Source organism: Bombus impatiens, unplaced genomic scaffold, assembly GCF_000188095.3.
Source record: "Bombus impatiens unplaced genomic scaffold, BIMP_2.2 scf_0487, whole genome shotgun sequence".
NCBI lineage: Eukaryota > Metazoa > Arthropoda > Insecta > Hymenoptera > Apidae > Bombus > Bombus impatiens.
The window spans coordinates 1,296,174-1,318,193 of record NT_176906.1 but is presented as its reverse complement, the minus strand read 5'-3'; the positions used below and the strand labels follow the sequence as shown (position 1 = coordinate 1,318,193).

At 38.9% G+C, this 22,020-nt stretch overlaps 2 protein-coding genes across 8 annotated transcripts in view; one reads left to right on the top strand and one right to left on the bottom strand.

The window, feature by feature from the left end:
• The window catches only part of LOC100747372 (disks large 1 tumor suppressor protein), a 537,264-nt gene that overhangs the window by 111,380 nt on the left and 403,864 nt on the right, over window positions 1-22,020 (top strand). The gene's annotated exons all lie outside the window — the stretch shown is intronic.
• Window positions 7,172-9,653, bottom strand: LOC112213130. Its single transcript, XM_024368897.2, has 3 exons — window positions 8,918-9,653; window positions 8,543-8,776; window positions 7,172-7,754 (listed from the first exon to the last, which is right to left on the bottom strand). The coding sequence occupies exons 1-3, from the start codon at window positions 8,972-8,974 to the stop codon at window positions 7,353-7,355; spliced, it is 693 nt and encodes a 230-aa protein (XP_024224665.1). The 5' UTR covers window positions 8,975-9,653; the 3' UTR covers window positions 7,172-7,352.

Below are 22,020 nucleotides of genomic sequence, written 5' to 3'. Positions count from 1 at the left end.
TTCTCATTATGTACTGTAACGTAACTCTGAATTATACTACAGCAGATACATGTTTTGACAAAGTGTTCTTTCGATGAATGAGTTCGTCGAAGCAATCAAATATATTGGATTCTTATGAGTTGCATACATTTCGATTTTCAGATGTCTCATTCTTCAGAATCATATAATATAAACGTTACATAGAGCTCCCGCCTGTCCTTGTATGATCAGGCATGCACACTGACGTCGCTGATTGGTCGGTGTTATAGTTACGATTATGTTATATATATATATATATATATATATATATATTTATTTATAAATATATATATATTTACTTATTATACTTATTATAATATATATATATATATTTATGATTATGTTATTAGACGAGGACACAAGGGGCTCTATACATTTTTTTACGATTTTGTATTTCAAACTATCTAATTTTTTATATTTCTCAATATCAGAAATATCGACTAAGTATCGACTTTAATCTTATTAAATTATAAGAACGAATAACTGCATTATCAATATTGAATGTGGGGCGAAAGAACCAGGAAGAATTCATACAGTTTGTACGTCATAGAAGAATTGCTTGTACGAATGCCCTGGCGTAGCATTCGACGAGCAGATAACGTCGACGTTCGTAATATATCGCGCAAATATCGGTGCCATATACTGATAGAGCTGCAATGACGAATATTGCCAAATTCGTGCACCATGAATATTCGATTTCAGTAAATTACACGAAAATTTAGCAATCATTCGCACCATGGCAAACGCCGTTTTGATTTCTTCTGGCAATTCTCTGTACAGTTTCATTCTGCATTCCGTGAATTATCATTTTAAAAAATAACCGGGGATCATGATATGATAAAGGTAAGCTGATTTCGAATATGACAGAAAATATAGGTATGCATTGAATACTGAAAATTCGTGTTTTACCATCGACATGGAACAAATATTTAATTTACAGAAGTACAATACTCCGATGCAAAATTTAATTTCATACACACGTATGTTTATATTTTTCCGGTAAATGAAGGTATTAAATAAATCTAGGTCATATTTATTCTTGTTCGAGAATAATCGAATTTGCAGAACTGTGGCTTGTCGTTTAATTGCGACTACAATGAGTTTAGTGCAAATGGTGTTTCCAAATTACATAACATAAATTTTCTATCGTGCATTTTACCAAATTTGAAGTAAATTCTACTTTTGGGTCAATTGCGGTAATTTAAACCTACACTTGAAATTTGTTAAACAAATATTTGTATCTATCGACTCGATGACATTTTACAGTAAAGTTACTCGACATGTCACGATGATAACGCACATTTATTTAATCCGACTTAACCCAGATACTTCCAGAAAATGATAGAGAGATACTTAATCTTATTTTCCAGTTTCTAAACAGTTTGTTCACAGTGTTCAATATTTTTTCAGAAAGATGATCATCTTCTGGAACATCACTTATCAGTAATAAACAATTGTTTGGACATTATCTTAAAGCATATTACACAAAATTCGTGTATGTTTAGGTTAATCTTAGTCAATTATTATTTTGACGAAATTCAAAGCACGTCGTATTAACATTCTGAGGTTCTTCCCAAACGAATCAAAGTATTGTTAGATGAAAGTAAATATTCGTGGTCGATGTAGCAGGGAATTGATCGGAAGGTGGACATGGAAACGAACAGATGAGGGTGAATAAAGGAATGTTCCGATAGGACGCTCCCTCTTCGCATACTTCAGCGTCTTTTGCCATCGTTGGGACATGCAAACTTATAGGTTATTAATAAAGTTCTGGCCCCGTAAAGCCAGACAGTATCCTTTTTCGTCTCTAAACTGGAGACTCTTAAAACTTACACTTGAAGGAAATGAAATTCCCACAGATTCCAGGGGCTAAGAGCGACTAAGCATCGGTAGCTGAGGGAACTCGTTAATAGCGCATCTAAGAAAGTTTCACGACCATACGAACGCTACGGAGAAGAAGTCTGCAACGAGCTAATAAAATGTAGGTGAATGTCCAGCACTGTGTTCGTACGTACTCCGCGCTGTAACCAAGAATTTTTTTTCAATGTGTCTGCGAATACTTTCATCTCATGATCACTTACTTTCTTCTTCCTTTTTTTACGAACTACGATTTTCACACGTTTAAAGGAAAAGACGTTGGTCCAAGCGCAACATAAAGTTTGCAAAATCTTTACTTAAGGGGATGACGTTACGAAATTCCATACAGTCGTTTAAATAATCCGCTCGATATCGAGTTTCGAAAACGTATTCATGTAAATTCACGGTTAGTATCGTTCGATCTATTGACTTCTAAAGTAAGCGTTATTCCAAGCAGTTTATTCCTCTTAAGTCTCGCTATACAGGAAGTTTGCTGTTAAAACGCGTTACTCCTCCGTTCAAAGTTTCGCCTATAAATTCGATCATTTACTTTCCACGCGAAACTTCGATCTCGTTGTTTGAACATCGATACCATCTTTCACTCCCGAATTTCCAGGAGATCAGAGGATGCGTCCAAGCAGGATCTCGGTTGGACAAGCAAAATTAACAAGGACGCAGAAATTAGCGACGAATCCACGCAGAACGTGGAACAGCAATCGGTTCACTCGTCACAGGGATGTAACGCCATAAGGGATGTTTGCGGACGATAGTTTGCGGGCATCGTGGCAATTACTGATTATGCGGCCAATCGGCACGAGACAGGGGAATACCGGCTACCGGCAATGCGGAGCCACAGCTTGAGACGAGAGAATGATCGAGCGTGGCTTGCAGTTGCATCCGTGCAACAAACACGCCGTTGCACCTGCCAACCGTTGCATCTATTGTTATGTCCCTATGTCGACCAATCTCGACGTTGACGCCGCTAATATCGAGCCATTCGCCAAAATTACCGACTCGATCTAATTTTGATGGAGATCGATGACGTGGCCGAATATATCGTTCCCGATCCGATGGAAAAGTTTCCAGCTTCCCACCTGCAACTTAGTATCTTGATATATTTCTAGTTACTATGATTCCTGCGTGCTCCTACTTGTGGATTTTAATTTTTTAAGATGTTGGTATAAATTCTAAGGCAATGAGTCTCTATCAAGAATCGCATATTTAGAATTTGCTCGCTCATTACGGGGCAATCGCGCCCCGGTTAGCTGTGCGAGGCAAACAGTCGCAAGTATCTGCAGAATTAGAAGGGCGGCCTGAACTTGCACTCCAAACAATTATCGTGATTATTATGTTTGCGCGACGAAGCGAAAATTGAACAGCACTCCGACACGACTTAATTGGCTCGACGCGGAACTCGCGTAACAATATTGTAATTGAAACAGTTGGTTGAACGTACCAAATACCTGTTCCCTCCATCTTCCCATGGATTTTCAAAACATTCCTTTTTCATTGAAAAGTCAGGAGAATAGTATTTCTCTTCTTTTATGCTTATTAAAAATGTTCAAGTGGGTACAAATATCTGGTTAATTCGTTGGTCGTTCTGTTTGTTCTTTCGTTCGTCCTGGTTGGAGAACGTTCCAGGGGAACGTTTCGATCCGAAGAACCGTCGTCGACAGAATTTCATTCCCGTTCGACTGGAACGATTATTAATATTTCAGAAGCAGGGCGGGTGGGAATGGTGCGGTGGGTTGGAAGTAAATTCCGGCCGGTTGACCGCGGCTCGTAGACGTCTATAATGACTTTTCTTGGAGACCGATTACTTCGCGGCGTCGCGTCGAGTGGATGGAAGAACTAGAGAGAAGAATCAGCGGTGACTAAAAGAGGCCACAGACCAGGTTGGAACGGGGTTGAGCAGCTAATTGAAAGTCCTGCTGGGGCTTGGGAAAGAGCCGTGGCAAAGAGGCGTCGATGCCGGCACTGTAATTGGCCCGGCTATTATTAACGTCGTGGTGTGCCACTTATTTTAATGGACTGCCGCTTGTAGTCGCGGGGCCCGCAAATCTGAGTCTCTCATCCCCCTTCCGCAATCGCTGCAGCCACTCTATCAAGAGGATTCTGAGTCGATTGTCGCCTCGATACGTTCATTTGCCTAAGTGGTCTTCGGTGTTGCGCCCAGATGCGTATATTTGCCGATATGACAGTGTGTGCGCATTCATGTATATGTATATACATATAACCTTGGATACATGAACTGGGTGATTGTACAAGCTCGATATCGTCGTATTAAATTATAAGGTCGATTAATTTTAATAAAGCTTTGACATGTTCGCGTCTAGACTGAGAACTAGAAACTATCCAACGTAGTCACGCATTTTTAAGAAAACAGAAGCTTTGAAAAACGTATGCACATCCAGCACATGTTCGACACTTCGACAATTCCTAGACAGGTTCGACAAAGTCGAGTGTTCGAATTGTCGGGATGAGTTTCGGATTTGGCAAATATATTTCTCAATGGCAGAGAGGTCAAGGCAATCGGAAGTTTGCTCATTTCACGAAGTAGTCGAAGCTCTTGGTCGTGGCAGGTGTGGCCGAATGCCGATATCCTTCGAACGATTCCACGCGACCGCAAGCGATCTCGCTAAATGTGCACGGAATTCCACTCGGTGGTCGCATTCTGAACGTCCTGCGGGAAAGTCCTTGGCTGCCTTCTGTCACCTAAATCAATTAAATATCTCGCGGTGTTAGGCTTTCTCCACGCTTCGCCGGTTTCCTAGCATAGTTCACGTTTACTCAAAGACGGATGCCACGGCGTACCTTTCCAGCAAAATAAATTGAAATGGACGAAGAGTACGTGTTCCCTAGCGAGTCCGCTGTAATTGCATCATCAATGGTGTACAGGATATTAATTATTTTCCTATCGGTTTCACCTGTTCGATGATCTGTTTAAATTCCGATGCGTGCAATCATTACTCATCCATTCATTAGGTAGCGTTGATTATTTACGGTGGTATAGAATGAAAACGTTCGAAAATTCCAAGTTGGAAGAAACGTGAATGATCCCTATTTCACGATGCTCGCGGTATGATTAAAATTTATAAACGAATCTTCGACGTCGCGCGAGCTATCGTCCAATTCGTTAATCATTAGTTACGAGTCTGCTTTTTTCTGGCATTCCTTTGTTCCTTTCTTTAACATTCGACGTTATTAATGATTAATATTCATTTGCGCTCGTTGCTTGAGAGATTTTGTTCGATTCGATCAATTCACGGGGTAAATCATTCTATGAAATTTCGACGAACGCATCCCGGCATTGTTCTCCCTGTGGTCTTTCTGCGTTCATTTTGAAAATTTTTCCTCCATCCAACTGGTATGATTTATCGGTTCCACTAATTCTCCGATTACGAGTTGAAGTTCGGCGATGCGCTCCGTGCACTTGCAGGAAAAAGAAGACTGCGAATAATGCGAGGCGCTTTCGAAATGGGGTCGCTCGAACGTTTTGTTCGATACACCGACGAAGCGAACTCATATTGTCTCGTGAATCACCCCCGTACGTTTTATACAAAAACCACGATGAAACCCCGTGCGTTATTATCGTTATCATATACACGCATAAATGACGATGAAGAAACCTTGCTGGAACGTTGGATTATTATCGCAATTGTTCCTCGTTGATTCCGAGCGATTAAAAAATCACAATGTTAGATGATTAGAATTAGGTAAATTATCGTTTTCCAGTATATCCCATTTATCGAACTCTGTTAAATTTATATCCAACAGCTCCTGGAATAGAAATAATACAATACCTCTTTCGTGATCGCCCACTGTCACCGAATATAAAATATTCGCCCGAAGTCGCGTGAATGCCGCGATGTAAATTGTTCATAGCATAAAATTCATGACGATGGTAAGTTCACGTGAGAGATAAAATTCGTCATATTTACGCTTCCCTATTTTCTTTTTATATAACCGTGTCAACCCATGAATTACGAAACCACACGAAACTCTTTGTCGCAATAGCAATTAATTTCCCATTTGCTCCTCGAATTTTCCATCGATTTACCATCGCCGGCGCAAGCAGAGCCGAGCTCCTGAATATGCAAAAATGTCCTAACTCGTTCCATCGGACTACCGGGTTGGCCCATTCAAAAATAACAGATGATTCGTAAGCGCGTCATAAATCCAGCAGGGGCTAGCTTCCTAACAAGATATATTACTCGTGGTCGTCGAAATGTCGCGTGAATATGCAAAGCCTCACATTTATTCATTCGACCGGTCACGTGGAGCCACGACGATATCACCCTCACTACGACTGCAAGCAAAAAGCATCGCGACTATGTCCACTGACGATTAAATAGCAGTTTAATCTCTGGCGGCCGCTGATTAAACCTAAATTCTTAACGAAGTAATCTGCGTGTAGACGCGTGAACAGGTCAGCATCGCCCGTGCGGGCATTCGATTTCAGTGGTCCGTGGATTAAACAGCTCGTTTAATCGTCAGATGCGCGTACGCATCTAAAGTCGTGAAACATCCCGTCCTATTGCTCATTAAAGGGAACGCCGGTACGATAGTGCCGACGCAGGACATCCAGGGTGGCGCGGTCGACTGTCACTGTACGCACACCTGTCAAGCCAGAGTCAAGTCGTTTGTTACGTTAATTGCTCTCTCGTGTCGCATGCATTACCGCGACGATCTTTCACGGTTTACCCCCTGTTCTTCGCTTCGCTGACCCGTAAACTTGCCGCTCTGCCTAGCAGTGTCCTTTATACGCTGCTTGAATATTTGATTGTGATGATCGACCGTCCGATAATTAACGTCGTGTGCCACGTACACATGCCCGCGTTTTTGTTATCCGGGATCGTTCATGATTAGAATAATTTCGGACCAAAGAAAATAGAGACGTGGATTCTATCGTTTGCTCACGTAGCGGACTCAGAACATTTTGCTCGCGATTTGTCTATGATTTCTTACTTCTAAACTTGCTGATGCAATTACCAGGTATTATTATAAAAGCACGAAACAAAGAATGAAGATTGAGACTAATTATAAAAAGGAATCTGTGGTTGAATGATAAAATAAGGGTGTCACAATACAAGCGGATTGATGGTAAAGGTTAGCTAGTGAAAATAGAGTGGTTTACTTTCTATTGTTTTCGTTATAAGCTGAAAGTGACAGTCGATTGATCTTCGCGAAAGGAGTTAAGAGTAACATCGTAATTTATTCTCTTCCTCCATAACGTTTACTAATTTTGAACCGGTCCATGCTAATTATCGTATGTTTCGTTGATCTCCATTATGGACGTTCTTTTTTATTTTTCAGTGATTACCTACGACAGAAATCTTGCGAGGTTTTCACGAACACTTGATACACGTCCGATCGTATTTTAATTTAATTCGCCCCTAGAGTAAAACACATTTCACTAAGGGTTTCCATAAACAAAGTAGTCTTTCTAAATGCAAAATTTACGTCGTATAGTATATTTACTTGATACAATCTTGCGTGTCCTTTAAAATTTGCTGCAATTCCTGCAGAGCTTCCATTTGAGCGTACACGTGGCATTTCGATGCCTCTTTGAGTTGATTGGCAATCGAGGTTTCGGCGCTTTTCACTGTTTCGTTCAGCTCGTTCGAGATCTGCTTTCGCCGTTTCACAGCCTCTCTCGTCTCGCTCGCCATGCACTTGACGAAGTCGTTCGTCTCGAGACACTCTTTCAGGATTTGTCTCATCGCACTCCTGAGGGCGTCCATCTCTTGAACTCGATGATCGCAAATCGTCTTCGCGGCGCGGAGTCCCTCCGCGGTCTTCTCGTTGCAGATTTTTATTCTCTCGTCGTAGGTGCTTTTGACAGCCCGAAGACGGTCCATCTTCCCCTTGGCGCACACCTGCAACCATTTTATTATCTCTTTCGCTCGTCGCTCGTGTCATTTAGCTTGACGGGGATCACTAAGGCGCTCGCCAAGTTCTTGTATTATAAATTCCAAGTGGAATCCCATGGAAATGCGGTCTAATGCCGCAGAAGAGTGAGTCACCGGTGAAGGGCATGAAATTTTTGTAGGTTCGCGTCGTGAGATCGCGAGAGAATAATGAACTTTACGTTGCACTGCTGCGCTCATAATTCTTCCCGCTGTTATCGTTACGTTCAGTTGATTATCATGATGCTTGTTGCACGAGCAACGATATGCTACTGTTGCAGCACATGATAAGTCTCGAATGATCTTTCGAGTTTCGACGAAATTTGCACGTGTATGCCGAATAATGTTTTCTCGAAGAACCACCGAAATTCACATACTTAAAATCGTGATAAAATGACGAATGCAAGGGATTGTCGAGTAATTGTTTTTGCTAATGGGGAATTTTGCGACTATTCTGAATTTTGTTTAGAAACTCTGTCTTACGTACTACGCTTTGTTCTATGTCCTATTTAAAGTTTTATTAAATTCTACGTGCCGAGGTTTCGTAACACTTTTGTAAAAGAAACATAGAGTTTCTACTATAGACTGGATGCAATTTGAATCAATCCTGTGGAAAGATTCAATATCGAGGTACGGAGAAATCAAGCAAGAGAACTAAAATGCATATTATCTAAAATCGCACTCATATAGAAGCACTAGACTTTATCTTTTCAAAATAACAATTTTCCTAATCACACAGTCGAGGTCCTAATAACTACCTCGGTGGTTTTTCGAACAGTGTCCTCGACTTTTTGCATTTCCTCCATTATGAATTGCTCGTTTCTCTTCACCAGTTCGGACAGTTCCTTGCCGGTTTTCGAAAACAATTCCGTTAATTCTTTCATCTTCTTATCGATATCCATCTTCGTTTGACGAACAACGTAAATAAACGTTTCAGCGAAAGATCTTGCCACATTCCTGCCACTGTTCCCTCGTTTCGAACATACGTTCACCTTCAATGAAAAGAAATTAGAATTATTCTCACTTTCTGTCTTTGTCTCGTTCTTTCGTTTTGCGAATCGTTGCGTAATCTTTTACTTTGACTGCTCTCGCGACTGAGATACAGAATTTTCTATTTTACGACTCATACTCACGATTGCGCCTTGTGTGGTACCGTAGTTGTGATTCGGTCGAAGCAGCTGTTTAAACATTCTACTACGAGTAATATTCCTTTCTCGGTATTACATTGCGAAACGCGAGATTGGCCTTCAATTTGCCCCTTCGTCGATCTTCGTCGGAATTAAATTCGCGATAAAATAATAAAACGAGCTCTTCTAAATTGAACTGCTTCTTTTGGTATTCTTACACCAGCGAAACGTAACTCTTTATATTTGCCGCGAATTTTACGAAATATTTCCCATCTTTTTACTAAAATTATTCATCTCACGATATACTCTATCTGAAGCGAAAATAGGAACGGAACGCTTGGAAATTTCATTAGCAGAAGGATTTCATTAACTGAAATCCATTCGTGGCAAAGCGATATAAAGCTATCGATACAAGGTTCAACTTCAGGCGTTAGTTATTCAGGACGGTAGTGGACATTCTCATTATTTATCGGGGTTGACAGTTATTCGAAAATAGGAGCGTGACCGTAGCGTGAAGAATTATTTATTTCCTGCTACATGTTAGTGCTGGGTTGAAACTCGAAAGCAGCAAGCGTAACTCGACTCGAATTGTGTAATCGTGTAGGATATCTGTAGGTGAAATACTAGCTAAGATTTCCACAGCGCGATATATTAAAGTGGCCAAGACATAATCGAGTTTAACAAGATTTTGTGACGAAGGATTGTATGTCTTGTAAAAGATTCTGCTCGGCACAAGAGATGTAAAATAGCCGCGTAAGAAATTTCAATTGAAGCGTATTTCGCAAAGCCTGAGAACAAGAGATTATCTTTACTATTAAATGTAACATTTAAGGATACGGCATTTCTGCAGAATACAATCTCCTTTCTATCTGGCGATATTTGCGCGTTATTTTATAATAAATACAGAATACGATCCAGAAGTTTAGAGAGACTAACGGATAGTACAATACCTAAGAATATTATTGATTGTTCGTTGATACTTTGTTGATCGATTCCGCCTAATTTTTAAAGGAAGAACATGATACAAATTTCGGACATGCTCTAAGAATTTTTCCTATGAAAGAAATCGAATTACGGAAGAATTTCGTAAAAAGAATTTGAAACGATTTAAAAGCGTTAATAAGAGGAAGGAGCTGTCGTGCTCCCTATCTTCTAAAACATTTAATCCATGTGTATCGTGTTGCATTACGAAGCTGAAATTTCACAAGCTAAGCAGAGAAGTATTTGTCGAGATGGGTATTTGTTTTGATAGAAATAGAACCGACATGATCCCGACATATAATCGAATGGACCCCAGGCCTTTAAAACACAGTAAAGCCATCATAATCTTTTTGATAGGTGGACCAGGAGTTGGAAAGAGCACGTTGGGTAAAAAAATTGCTGCGAGGTATGGGTTTGTTCTAGTATTGGTGTCTGCTCTCTTACGCGAGGAAGTTGCAAGAGGTACCGAAATGGGACTTCAATACAAAAGATTCATGGAAAAAGGCACCATTGTACCAGCTCCGTTAATCATTCAGTTGCTGGTGCAGAAAATGCTAGCTTACCCAAGCGCGTACGGTTATTTAATCGTTGGTTTCCCTAGAGATAGAAAACAGGTGAACATTAGCAATATACATACTCTACTCTGCTTTATCATTTGGGATGAGTTTTGAGAAATGAGAACGAAAAGATCCCGTTTTATTTAGTTTCGTTAATTTACAATGAGATAATACACGGCGCGAAGTACTGAGAAAACGATTAATCGATTAACAGGCTATACTGTTCAACACGGAAATAAAACCTCCCGTGCTGTTAGTGAATCTATACGCCAGAAGATTAATACTTCAAGATCGAATGGCAAAGCGTTCTGCTGAAATGCTACGATTTGATGACACCGAAGAAGCCGTGTGCAATCGTATGATAAACTATTTTACAAACGTGAAGAGTGCGATAGCGCCTAACAAATCTGTAATGAGGATTATCGACGCGGAAACAAATGAAGAGAAAGTATACGACGAAATGTGTATTGTGATAGAGCAAATCCTATCAAAACATACAGAAAGTTAATACTTACGCTCTAATCGTTGTTATATAACGTATTTACGTTCTGTATATTGTATTTAGTTTAATCGTACTTACTTTTAAAATATTTTAATGGCAGCTATAAGATATTTCAGCGTTGTTCGTACTTTTGAAATGATAGAATTTGTATAATTTTCGTTCATTCGGCGAAAACAACGAGCTTCCACAGAATTCATACGGGAACGGATCCGGTTGGAAGCGCGTTCGTCTACGGAAGGATATATCTCAAATGTTGAAACGAAATGGGAAAGAAAAAAAGCCAAAACGGCGCTTGGCGCATTTCAAAGTTGCACGATCTCTTCGATTAAAAAGATTTTCAATTTTTCTAGAAGCGTGTGCAGAATAATCGACGTCCTGTCGTGTCCAGGCGTTCTCTCTTTTCGAGTTCCGTATTTTCTGGCTGGTTCGTGACGGAGCCGACGAGGCTAACCGGAAATTACAGTAGGTACCACGGCAAATGGATTTCAAGCATATTTTCCGCGATGCTGCCACTCTTAATACGGTTATCCGGATTATTTCCACTGAAAAAATCTATTTCTTTTTCTCTCTTCCTCCACTTACGCCAACTTTCCAATAACTTTCAATGCGTCGTGCTTTAACATTGCTCGGGGCGATATTTCAGCGCAATGGGATCGCGGAACAGCTGACACTTAAAGGACGAAGCCAATGAACAAACTTTCCTTTCACATTATCGCAAACTTTTCGGTTTTCTCTGGAAACTTCAGACATTTCTCCCCTGACCCCATGTTCAGTCATTGCTTTAATTTTTCCGGATGCGCGAACGGAATATCCATAGCTAGATACTATTCCCACGGCGGCTGTCTACTATCTCAAACGTATCTCTCTATAATTTTTAAGCCATATCGCGGCCGATATTCCACGCCAGTGGAAAACTAAAATTCTTTTAAAATAAAACAATTGATTTAATCGAATTTCTTTTTTTATTTTTCAAGTAATACGGGAGAGTGTATTTTGTTAGGATAAAATCGGGAGATCCGTATTCGACCGCGCTACGATACCGCCGAGTTTTTTATTTTATTTATTTTTTTCCTTTATCCAGGAAAACGAAGCACGTAGAGTTTAGATGCTCAAAGCAGAAAATTTACGCGATTTGTCGAATTGGTCGGAGATCCTTTGTTCGAAATAATTGAGAAACATGCTGCCAGCACGTTCCGACGGTCACGTATGCACGACGACTTTAATATCCCATATTGCGACTAACCGCCATGATACTCCGCTAACTATGTATATCGAAGGAGGCAATGGAAATTCCATTTAAATCTTTTTAAATCATCCTTTTAAAATAAATATTTTAAATCGTGCCTCTTTCTGAATTAATCAAGCTCTTTCTCTTTCTGTTTTTTGCTTCTTTTCCCGGTATTACTTTTATTGTTACGTTTTGCGGTTTTATTTCTAACGAAATCTTATTAAGAACAAGATGGGGAGCAAACATATACCACGAAGTAGTAAAACAGTTACTAAAAAGTTTTAATATTTAGAAAAATTGTTTCAGAATTGGATAAAAGAAATTTGTTGTTGAGAGTTTCATTCTGTAGCACAACGATTCGTGGTAGAATCATAGCGAGAACAATTAAAAGGGACAAAGATGCAAAGCATGCGATACCATAGTACTCGTCCGTCGATATCCATGCCCTAAATTTTCGATTAGCAAAAAACAAAGCAGTTTCACCAGTACCATCACGAAAATCGTTCGATTTCGCCTGCTATTGAACAGTGTGCTCGTACCATGCGAAATGGCTGATGAGAGAACGAAACGAAGCGTTCCGTCGTAGTCTGGAAAACCAAATGTCTTTCTCTCGTTCGCAGTTTCGCAAGGGTTTAATCACGTACTGGCGTGGAAAAATCTAATTGACCCTAGATGCTCGGAACTTCTCAGAAATGACGAAGCGAGTCGTGAAAATAAATTGACTAACACATTAATGCTATATATTATAACTATATTAATACCAAATAAGTATTACATGGCGTACAATTATATTATCCATTCGTTTCTCTCGTCTATTGTAATTCAGTTTTTTAAAATTATAACGTACTGCCCGTTTTACTATTTAAACTTTCTTTTGACTGTCACTGAATCTCTAGCGGCAAATAAAATTGTTTAAAGGAAAATCGGCAAAATAAAAGACCGACGGATTAAATATCGAGCGATGACGAGCTGGGTTTTGATTCGTCCCCCGCAGGCATGGTAAAAAGTCAAGTTACCAGTCAACTAGAATCAAAATTAAATTTTTGACTGTCAGATTGTTTTGATGCAGAGAGTACATCAACTGTTTACCAGCCAAATTTCACCGATGTTCTCTCTACAATAACGATAACTTCATAACGCTACCTTTGCTATCCATTTCCTGCAGTTACTATTCCGTTCATTCTTCTTTCACTTTTTCCTGTTTGCTTTCCTTGCATCGGTTTCCCGTGACGACGAACGAAAACAGGAACAAAGAGCAACAGAATCAGCACCGATCTCCGCTTCTGTCCGTTTCCATGGTACTGTGACTGTACGATATCGGATGAACTTGTAAAACTTGCGCAATCAGCCGTGAGATTGCATGTGGCTCTCACCCGTTGCGCCCCTTCGGGGCTCCAACCCCTATCCGCGTTTACGTCTTTACAGCTACGGTGTTTTCTCTGACCGCCTCGGATGGCTGGTGAACCGCAAATGGTACCTTCGACCGCGTTCCTTGAGAACCTCGTCCGCCACTTGCATTATATTCGAATGATGGTAATCGTAACAGCAATCCCGGCCAGTGAGATTGCGCCAATTTTCCAAAATTTTATTGATGTCACGTTGCTGCGAAAATCGTCTGCCTCTTCCTGTTCTTTATCCGCACTCTGCTTATGCTAAGATTTCGCAATTTTATCCGGAGCGTCTTGTATATGGAATATAAATTGTACGATTTTATGGTACTTTTCATGAAACAATATGGGTTGGAAGGACCTCCTAGTTCTATGAATTTCGTAAATTATATTATAGCTTAATATATTGGAACTAGATTTTAGTTAATGCCAGGATAGATAATACCGTCGATTAAATCCATTTATCTGAACATGAATTCCTGTTATATGAATTCCTATTATATGAACGTACATTTAAGGAAAATCAGTGAATATTTATTATACGTATGAACTGCTTGCCGATCTACTTACCTTCTACTGACCGATGATATGAAGCTATTGATTATATTTATTGATTATATTGGAGCTTTACTGTATGTATATAATAATTTATTATTATTCGATCGACTGAATTTTTCCCAATATGGCTTGTATATCAATCAGAGATTTATTTAAACGATCCTTCGTAAGATTTACAAATCCATCAGCGTTGACCTTTCGTTTTTCAATTCTGCTCCTCGAGGTTCTTCCATCGAAGATTTATGTTTCTACGTTTTTCTTATCGGTCGATCAAAATGTCTATACTCGTATTTTGCGTTGGTCGTAACTGCTTACCGATGCGGAGACGAGGAAAGAACGGCTGAAAATTCGAATGCAGGGAGAGAAATAAGAAAAGAGAGATAAGAAAGGCGGATTTCGTTAAACGGGACGTGGGATTCGTTTTAAACACGGAAAGCCATGGTGCACGGTAACGTAAAATGAAGAAAAGACGCGGCAACGGTGGAACATGGAGATAAAGCAAATTTTCCCCGCTTCTCCATAAATTCATGAAGAAATATGCGGGCAACCTGACGCGAGGATTTTGGATTAAGTCTTATTCTTCGATTTCCCTCCATTTCTTTTGTACATATCGTATATATATATACGTGTGTGTATGTCTCTTTATCTTCTTTTCCTTTTCGTTTCTTTGGAATTTCGTTAAGGTTATAATTTATACCGTTGCTCTATCGGATGACTTTATTTTTTCATGTCATCGCCTCGGTTTGAACATTCTTCTTACGTTCAGTTTATTTCTTATAGGTTTCACTTTGTCGGTATTTTTCGTCAGTCTTGTGAAGCATGACATACATTATCTTTTCATTTTATCTCGTTCTTTCACCTTCTACTTTCGTTCTTACAGTTGCTACGGATTGAAATTTCCTCTGCTGAGAGCAAGAAATAAAAAAAAATCAAACATAAAGGATGAAATGATGCGGATGAAATGATCTTTTTAATCTACACACGGATGATTTTTGCTACTTTTCACTTAGATACAATTTTCTACATTTTATTATATCTCTAGATTTCGCTACACAGCTTCTACCGTGTGCAATTACTCATAACATTTGCAACTTTTTTTTTACTGCGTCTCTGGCGTTTACAACATTCTCTACTCTCTTTCTACACATCTCTGCAACACGTTTCAGAGATATTTAACATTTTACAACTTTAGTTTACGCTTTGAAATAAATACAAATGCTAGCAGCTCCTTTGTGTGTCGTTTTAGCCAGCATAAATTTTTCATTCACTTTGTAGTACATTAATATTAATACACCGTTATTATACGGAGAATTAGAATTTAAGCAGTAATTTAATAATACGTACGTTTCTAATAAGATTCTATAATTCCTCAAATAACATACAAGCGACTGTTAAACATCACAATTTCATATAGTTAATCGTGTTGTGTAGCTTCATACTGAAATTGTCAAGTTATTCGAAACCTTTTTTTGAGTAAAACAGGTCATCTGGCTTTATTAAAAAGTGACATCATTTTATATTCATTTAATACAAATTAAACGACTCCAAGATTATAGATATTAATTATTTCTGTAACTAGACTGTGAATATTTATGTAGATTCTTATGAACACAATTGAATAAATGGAACCCACGCAGAGATCTGTTTCTTTCTACTAAATATTATAACAGGTATACTTGGATATTTTACATATTTTTGTATATGGCGTGCGTTTTATGCATTTCTGTACCTCTAAGTTTCATATAAATGCATAAAAATCCGCAATCTATTCATAATTACTAATAATAGCTTGCAATGATGTAACTGATACTAAATGCATTTCTAATTTGTGAAACTCAAACTCGAAGGTCTTAAAGTTCTAAGTCTGTTTCGAATCTCTCGCGGATTAGATGACCTCGAAAACCATCCACCATACCGGAGTCATAGAACCTTCAAGTCTGGAATCCAGAATTAGTTTGTGGTGGGTTCTGTGTCTCTGAAATTCTGGAATTTGAGATTCTATGGCTTTGGTGTGGCTCGAATTGGATCCCATGGCCCTGCGGTGCGGTGTTGCAATTCGTGGACTTTTGAAAGAGTTGCTCGGGGTGGATGCTGCGCTTCTGAGTTTTGGAGTTTCTATTCTCCCAGTTCGAAATAGTTTAACCAATTTTATAACTTCCTAATATTTTACATCTCTGAATTCCTGGATCGTGAATATTGATATTCCATATTTAACATCTCGTTTTGTTTACAATACGATTTTTCCAAAAGTCGCTTATCAAAATTCTTTACATTTCAAACATTAACTGTGCTTACATTTAACATATTCACACAATTTAATGGATATCACAGATCCAATAGATCCAACAGATCTAATCTATCCTAATTAACAGATTCAAAATGTCATGATGTGCAATATCGTTTAGGTAATTTCTTAAATTCTATTGAAAAATTCTAATTTTTCCTTTCTTTTCAAATTAAATATGGCTTCTATCATTTCAAACGATTCAGTGTTCTCATCACTTATTTTTTCTAACCTCAAGCCGATTCTTCTCAGTTTTTCAAATCTGAAGTCTATTTCTATCAGACACGCTCACCATTTGATCCCACGAGTCTGCCATAGTTTCCAGTGAATTTCCTGACACCAGTGTTTTCTGTATCAGCTTTGGAGTGTCCGTAATCATCACTATCGTGTCATGCGAGTTCAGTGTTATCTCTGGTAGCTCCTCTATACAACTCTTATCGAATTCAACGTTACCTTCAGCTGGACCTTCTTACTTCTAGTGATCTCTGCTGAAAGGTACTAGCATAGTACCTTCTCTATCATATCTTACGTATTCCCTCTTGTTTGTGTTTGATCCCACGGGTCGAAGAATGTGTCTAGGAAAACTCGTATTCAATGTCATTTATATTTATGCCTTTTATACGCCAACTTCAATCTGGAATATTGTATACGAACAATATTGCACATGTATATATGTCAATGGCTACAAAAAAAAATCGGCACATGCCTTTAATTTCCAATGAATCAAAAATGCATCAAAGTTTTGTAGTTGCATGGAAGTACTATAAGCATTTAAATGATACCAAATTTCATATACTTGAACCTAATCAATTAGTATCTACGTAAATACCATAAAAGATACAATGGTGTGACAATACTTGTTACTTCTCGTATATAAACCATCAAACACAAAAAACCTTTAGAATCCTAAATAAATTGTTTAGTTTCTATAAGAATGCAACTTCGATTTCTTCTTTTTATATTTTGAATCGAGGAAGAGCTAGCGCAAACACGATCGACATTCCATCCATATGTAGACAAATATGCATGAAAAGTAAAAAAAGATGCTTCTGCTTCGCGTATCGAAGTTTTCTTGATCTTTTTCTTCAGGCTTCGCATTCTTTTCCCCTCGCGACATCAAGCTTGTTCGCGAATTCCTCGGAAGTCTAGCCTCGATTCCACGTACTCTGCGCTCTTTCTTTTGCGTTTCTCATCGAGAAACCAGTCGTTGCAGACGCCAAAAATGCATGCTCCGCATTACAAGCAGTAATATTTTATAGTTTTCAGTCCCTGTGCGGCCTGAAACATGCCTTCTATAAAGCACGTTTTACGATTCGCAATTCCGAACTTTTGGCAAAACAGTAAAGTTCTGATTCTCCATTTGCAATGTTTGTGACCGCTGGAGTCATCGCGTTCGTTCGCATAGTTTTTACACCGATCTGTAATAGGAGATAATAGTTAGTCGACTTTTATCGCACCAGCCAAATTCCAGATGCGCGAGAACAATTTTCACAATGGCTACGAATCGTCGAAAGGTTTTTCGTCGCGTGCTTAATCATTTTTCTCTCTTTGCTGTTCTAACGTGGCTCGTAACTTGCCATTTTAATATCCATATTACGTCATTTTGCTATTTTATCGAGATTTAAGAGCCACAGTAAACTTTACGCTTTTCTTGGTTAACCGAGATATATATTCATTGCTTGATACCTTTACCTTTGTTTCATTGGATTATTTCTTCACGATGTTGTAAAGCGTTTCACGTTCTTGTAGTCGTCTTAGTTCCGTCGTTAATATTTTCCATCGATTATCATCCGACAATTTCACAATACGTATGTTCGATGAATGTTCATGAGAATCGTTCCGCATTGGGATTCCCATCAATGGGTATTTCAGAAAGCAATTTTCGAAAAATGTCATATACTCGCCGATTCGGAATGACCGGTCGTTGCCAGTAATATCCTGATTCTCTATAATCGAGCTCATTGATCCGTTCGAGTTTTCATCCTGATAGAAAGGGATTTATGTTTTTTCGTTTCCGCGATCATGCACGTGTATTTTCGTAATATAATTGAATTGACGCGATGTTTGGGTAACATGTTTTGTTAATCATCGAGCGGATTACGTATTGACTGTGTTATCTATTTAGGATGTTACTGCAATTTCATCATGTAGTATAACGATTATTTAATTTAAATGTGCCCATCATTCGTGGTTCGCACCATTGTTCGCGATTACATTATCCTACTAACTTTGAATGAATCACCGTGTGTCCAATAAAGCTAGATGTGTATAATTTCATCATATTAGTATTTAATGTTTTATAATTTTTTTAGATAAGTTTTTGATATTTATCGTACATTCAGGACAGAAGGAAGCCTCTTTATTTCATTTGACGACCAATGACAAAATTGCAAAGTAATTCAATAGGACACATTCATTTCATTTATATTATTTTACAGCAGAATTTTACATTTTGCGATTGAAATATTTTTAACCGAAATTGCAAAATTTGTGCAGAATTATATTATTTGGCAATTTCAATTTTTACCTTATGAATTTCCTTTGAATAGCATTTAATGCAGTGTAATGCAGGTGCTTTACTTTGTTCCTTGTGATACCTACGAATATTTGTAATTTATTGAAACTTCTATCTCCATATTCATAGCAAAATCCCTGTATGCTTTATAGTCGAAAGTTGCAGTTCTTGTGTATCGTGTAAAATATTATTGAAGAGCACCATTTAATTAAACGTCAGCGTTTAATTCGTATTTATAAGTGTAACGGCGTATCTACCGACGCTAATTACTTAATCCGCGCGCGGTTTATTTCTCTGTCGAATAAATTTTTGTTAGCAATTTTACCTTCGCTCGTTTCATAAGTAGCTAAGCATCTGATGTTTAATTTACTTTTATGATGACAAAACGCAGAACTGCGGTTTGTGAGGACTAACGAGGTATTGATTGTAACGGTGCTGATTCACCAGCTGATTTTGCTTTCTTTCGATAGAAAAATTTTCAAGTTTTCGGCACCTATGGTCAAACCTGCTGGTCTGAATTTAATCCGGATGATATCGGTCATGCCTGTCATAAAATCGATCGACGGACAATAGACTACACAAAGGAAAGTTCGATCCGTAAAAGAGTAACCTCCGAAAGTTCTGCATGCATGAACCCAGAGACAAAAGAGTATTTTATGGACACCAGCGTAGAAAATAAAATCATATCTCTCGAGAATTTTCGAATTGTACGGATTATAAATTTTAATCGCCGCAAGTACAGTATGGTCGAAATGATAATTCGGCCCGTAAATTGTAATGTATTACTGCATTAAATTTCCATAAATTCTCTGGAACGTTTCAATTTGTTTATACATTCTAACGGAACTCCGATGTCGTTAAACCGACGCGCGAAATGGACGTTGACCCGCATTCGAGAGACCAGACAGTTCCGTTTAACTTGCGTATTGGTAATATCGATTTGATATTCCCATTCAAGTGTTGGCGCGCATTTTATTGCGTTGTAAATGAAGTATATATTTGTGTGATCCCGTTTCAACGCGATCCTTAATGCGAATTTGCTTTGCTTAACGTTTCAAGATCAAAGCGGGATCCCTGTAAAGTCCATTGGAAGCAGTAAACTAAATTTTCGTTAATTACCGGAGGAGCATCGGTTCGCTCGCTCGTGTACGACGGAAAAAAATTTAAAAGACAATTAAGCACGTCGGAATTGGTTTGGATAGATGTGTGAACTGGGATTTAGGTTTGCGATCAGTGCAACGTTTAAATGTAAAGAAAGTTTGCGCCGACCGGTCTGAAGTAAGGTCCATGAATCTATCAGCTTCCCTCTGCCAAAGGATAAATTCCGAACGCCGATAACGCTTCTATCTTCCCTTCCATTCGTTTGCTTGCCTCTCCGTTTTTTCTTATCTACCTATCCATCTTCTAACTATTTCTTCGCTTTGCCTCCGCCTATTTTTGCCGCTCGACCGCGCCCCCCTTTCCCTCGATTTTAAGAGTGTAATTCCTTCTCGTTCGCCTATTTTTCCATCATCGCCCTGCGCAAGCCTGCGATCGCGATCGGCCCTTATTCTTAAAACGTGATCTATCGTTGAATCTCGCATCGGGCGACACCGGTTCCACCAGTTAATTTTGTGTATGCAGACTTCGCTGAGCTGCAAAGTAGGTCATCGAAATGCACCGGCACGAAATTACTCTTGATCTGAATTCTTTCGTTTCTGTCTCGGCAATCATCGGATATTCCGGGAAATTTATGCGGCATCCGCCTAACTCTTCCATGTGAAAAAAAGTTTCGGAAGCTTATGAAGTTGACGGACGAGAATGATATTTATATTTATTTCTTGTATTAAGCGAATCTATTTCGTCATAATAATACTTATCCCATAAGGATTTTTGTTGGATTACCTTCGGAAGTGTGGAAAAGTAGAGATACGAAACAGGTTCAATATCAAACAAGATTACGATTAGAAACAGATACGTATTAAGATAACTTCTTTTATGACCATAAGTACATAAAAGGTACGGTACGTTTGGAGGAGATTTAATATAAGCTTGTATGATATACATTTAGGAGCCATTGGTCTCCCATCATCTAATTTTTATCGTTGTAGGAGCAAATAGTTCGAAGTTAACGCACGACAGTTAGGTTAAAGAACGATAGGACCGTTGAATCGTGGTAGCGAGGAGATCTAAATCATTTCGCGAGACCATCTTGCATCGTCGTATTTTCTTTCCACTCAGGCATCCGCGAACATTTTCTCGTTCTGAGCGGGAGTGAATTGTCGAGAGGGGTTTAAGGTCGTCCATATATAACCCGGCTATCGATAGCGTTCGCTCTTGGAGAATCTTACATTAATAATACGAATCGTTTTCAGAAAATTTGGTTCTATTCGCCGTCTCAAACGTGTTATTTTTCATCTATTTTTCTATTTTCATATTGTCTTGCCAAAGTTCTTCTTCCTCTCGTTGAGCGAAGATGTCGTCGCAAATTATTTGCATTTTGTTTGTTCGACCTAGCGCGGGGAGACGTAGTCGCGAGGAGAGACGTCAACGGGAGTCGTAAATTCCCGTTACGATTATAACAATCGATACCACGAAATGATCGATCCCTTGATTTCCGTTGAGATAATAGGGGTGATTGGGTTTGTATAACACTGTGATTCACAGAATTATAAATAATATATTTCCAACACTTAGATTACACTGTTGAGCATAGATAAATAGATAATCACTTATCGCACAAAGATAAGATAGATATGTACGTTAGAGCAGGGCCCTTATAATTGGATTTAATGTATTAGTGGACGTAGCACTATAAGATATTTAGGAGAGGAAATGTATGCTCGACAATACCGAGACCGACTCTCGCGTTATGCTTAGACTGCCATGTTAGGCGTTAGCTTTAGACTAAGTAGTTGACTTTTCCAACGATGTAGAAGAAGTCAAGTTGAGTGACGATGCTGTGTCGGAGGAAAACTAGTGATGGGTGTGTCCAGCGCTCGGGACCATCGGATTTGTTCATGCCATTTTAGGTCAGGAAGTGAGGGCAGTATACATTGCCTCGGATTGGACAAACGAAGGTTGGTGGACTAGGAAGGGTCTTAACCGCCCTCGATC

Excerpts from the sequence above, each read along its gene's own strand:
- LOC112213130 (XM_024368897.2), bottom strand. The coding sequence starts at position 8,974 with ATGTTTAAACAGCTGCTTCGACCGAATCACAACTACGGTACCACACAA. Across the intron at positions 8,777-8,917 it reads GTACCACACAAGGCGCAATC|GTGAACGTATGTTCGAAACG; the intron begins GTGAGTATGAGT and ends TTTTCATTGAAG. Across the intron at positions 7,755-8,542 it reads CTGTTCGAAAAACCACCGAG|GTGTGCGCCAAGGGGAAGAT; the intron begins GTAGTTATTAGG and ends AAATGGTTGCAG.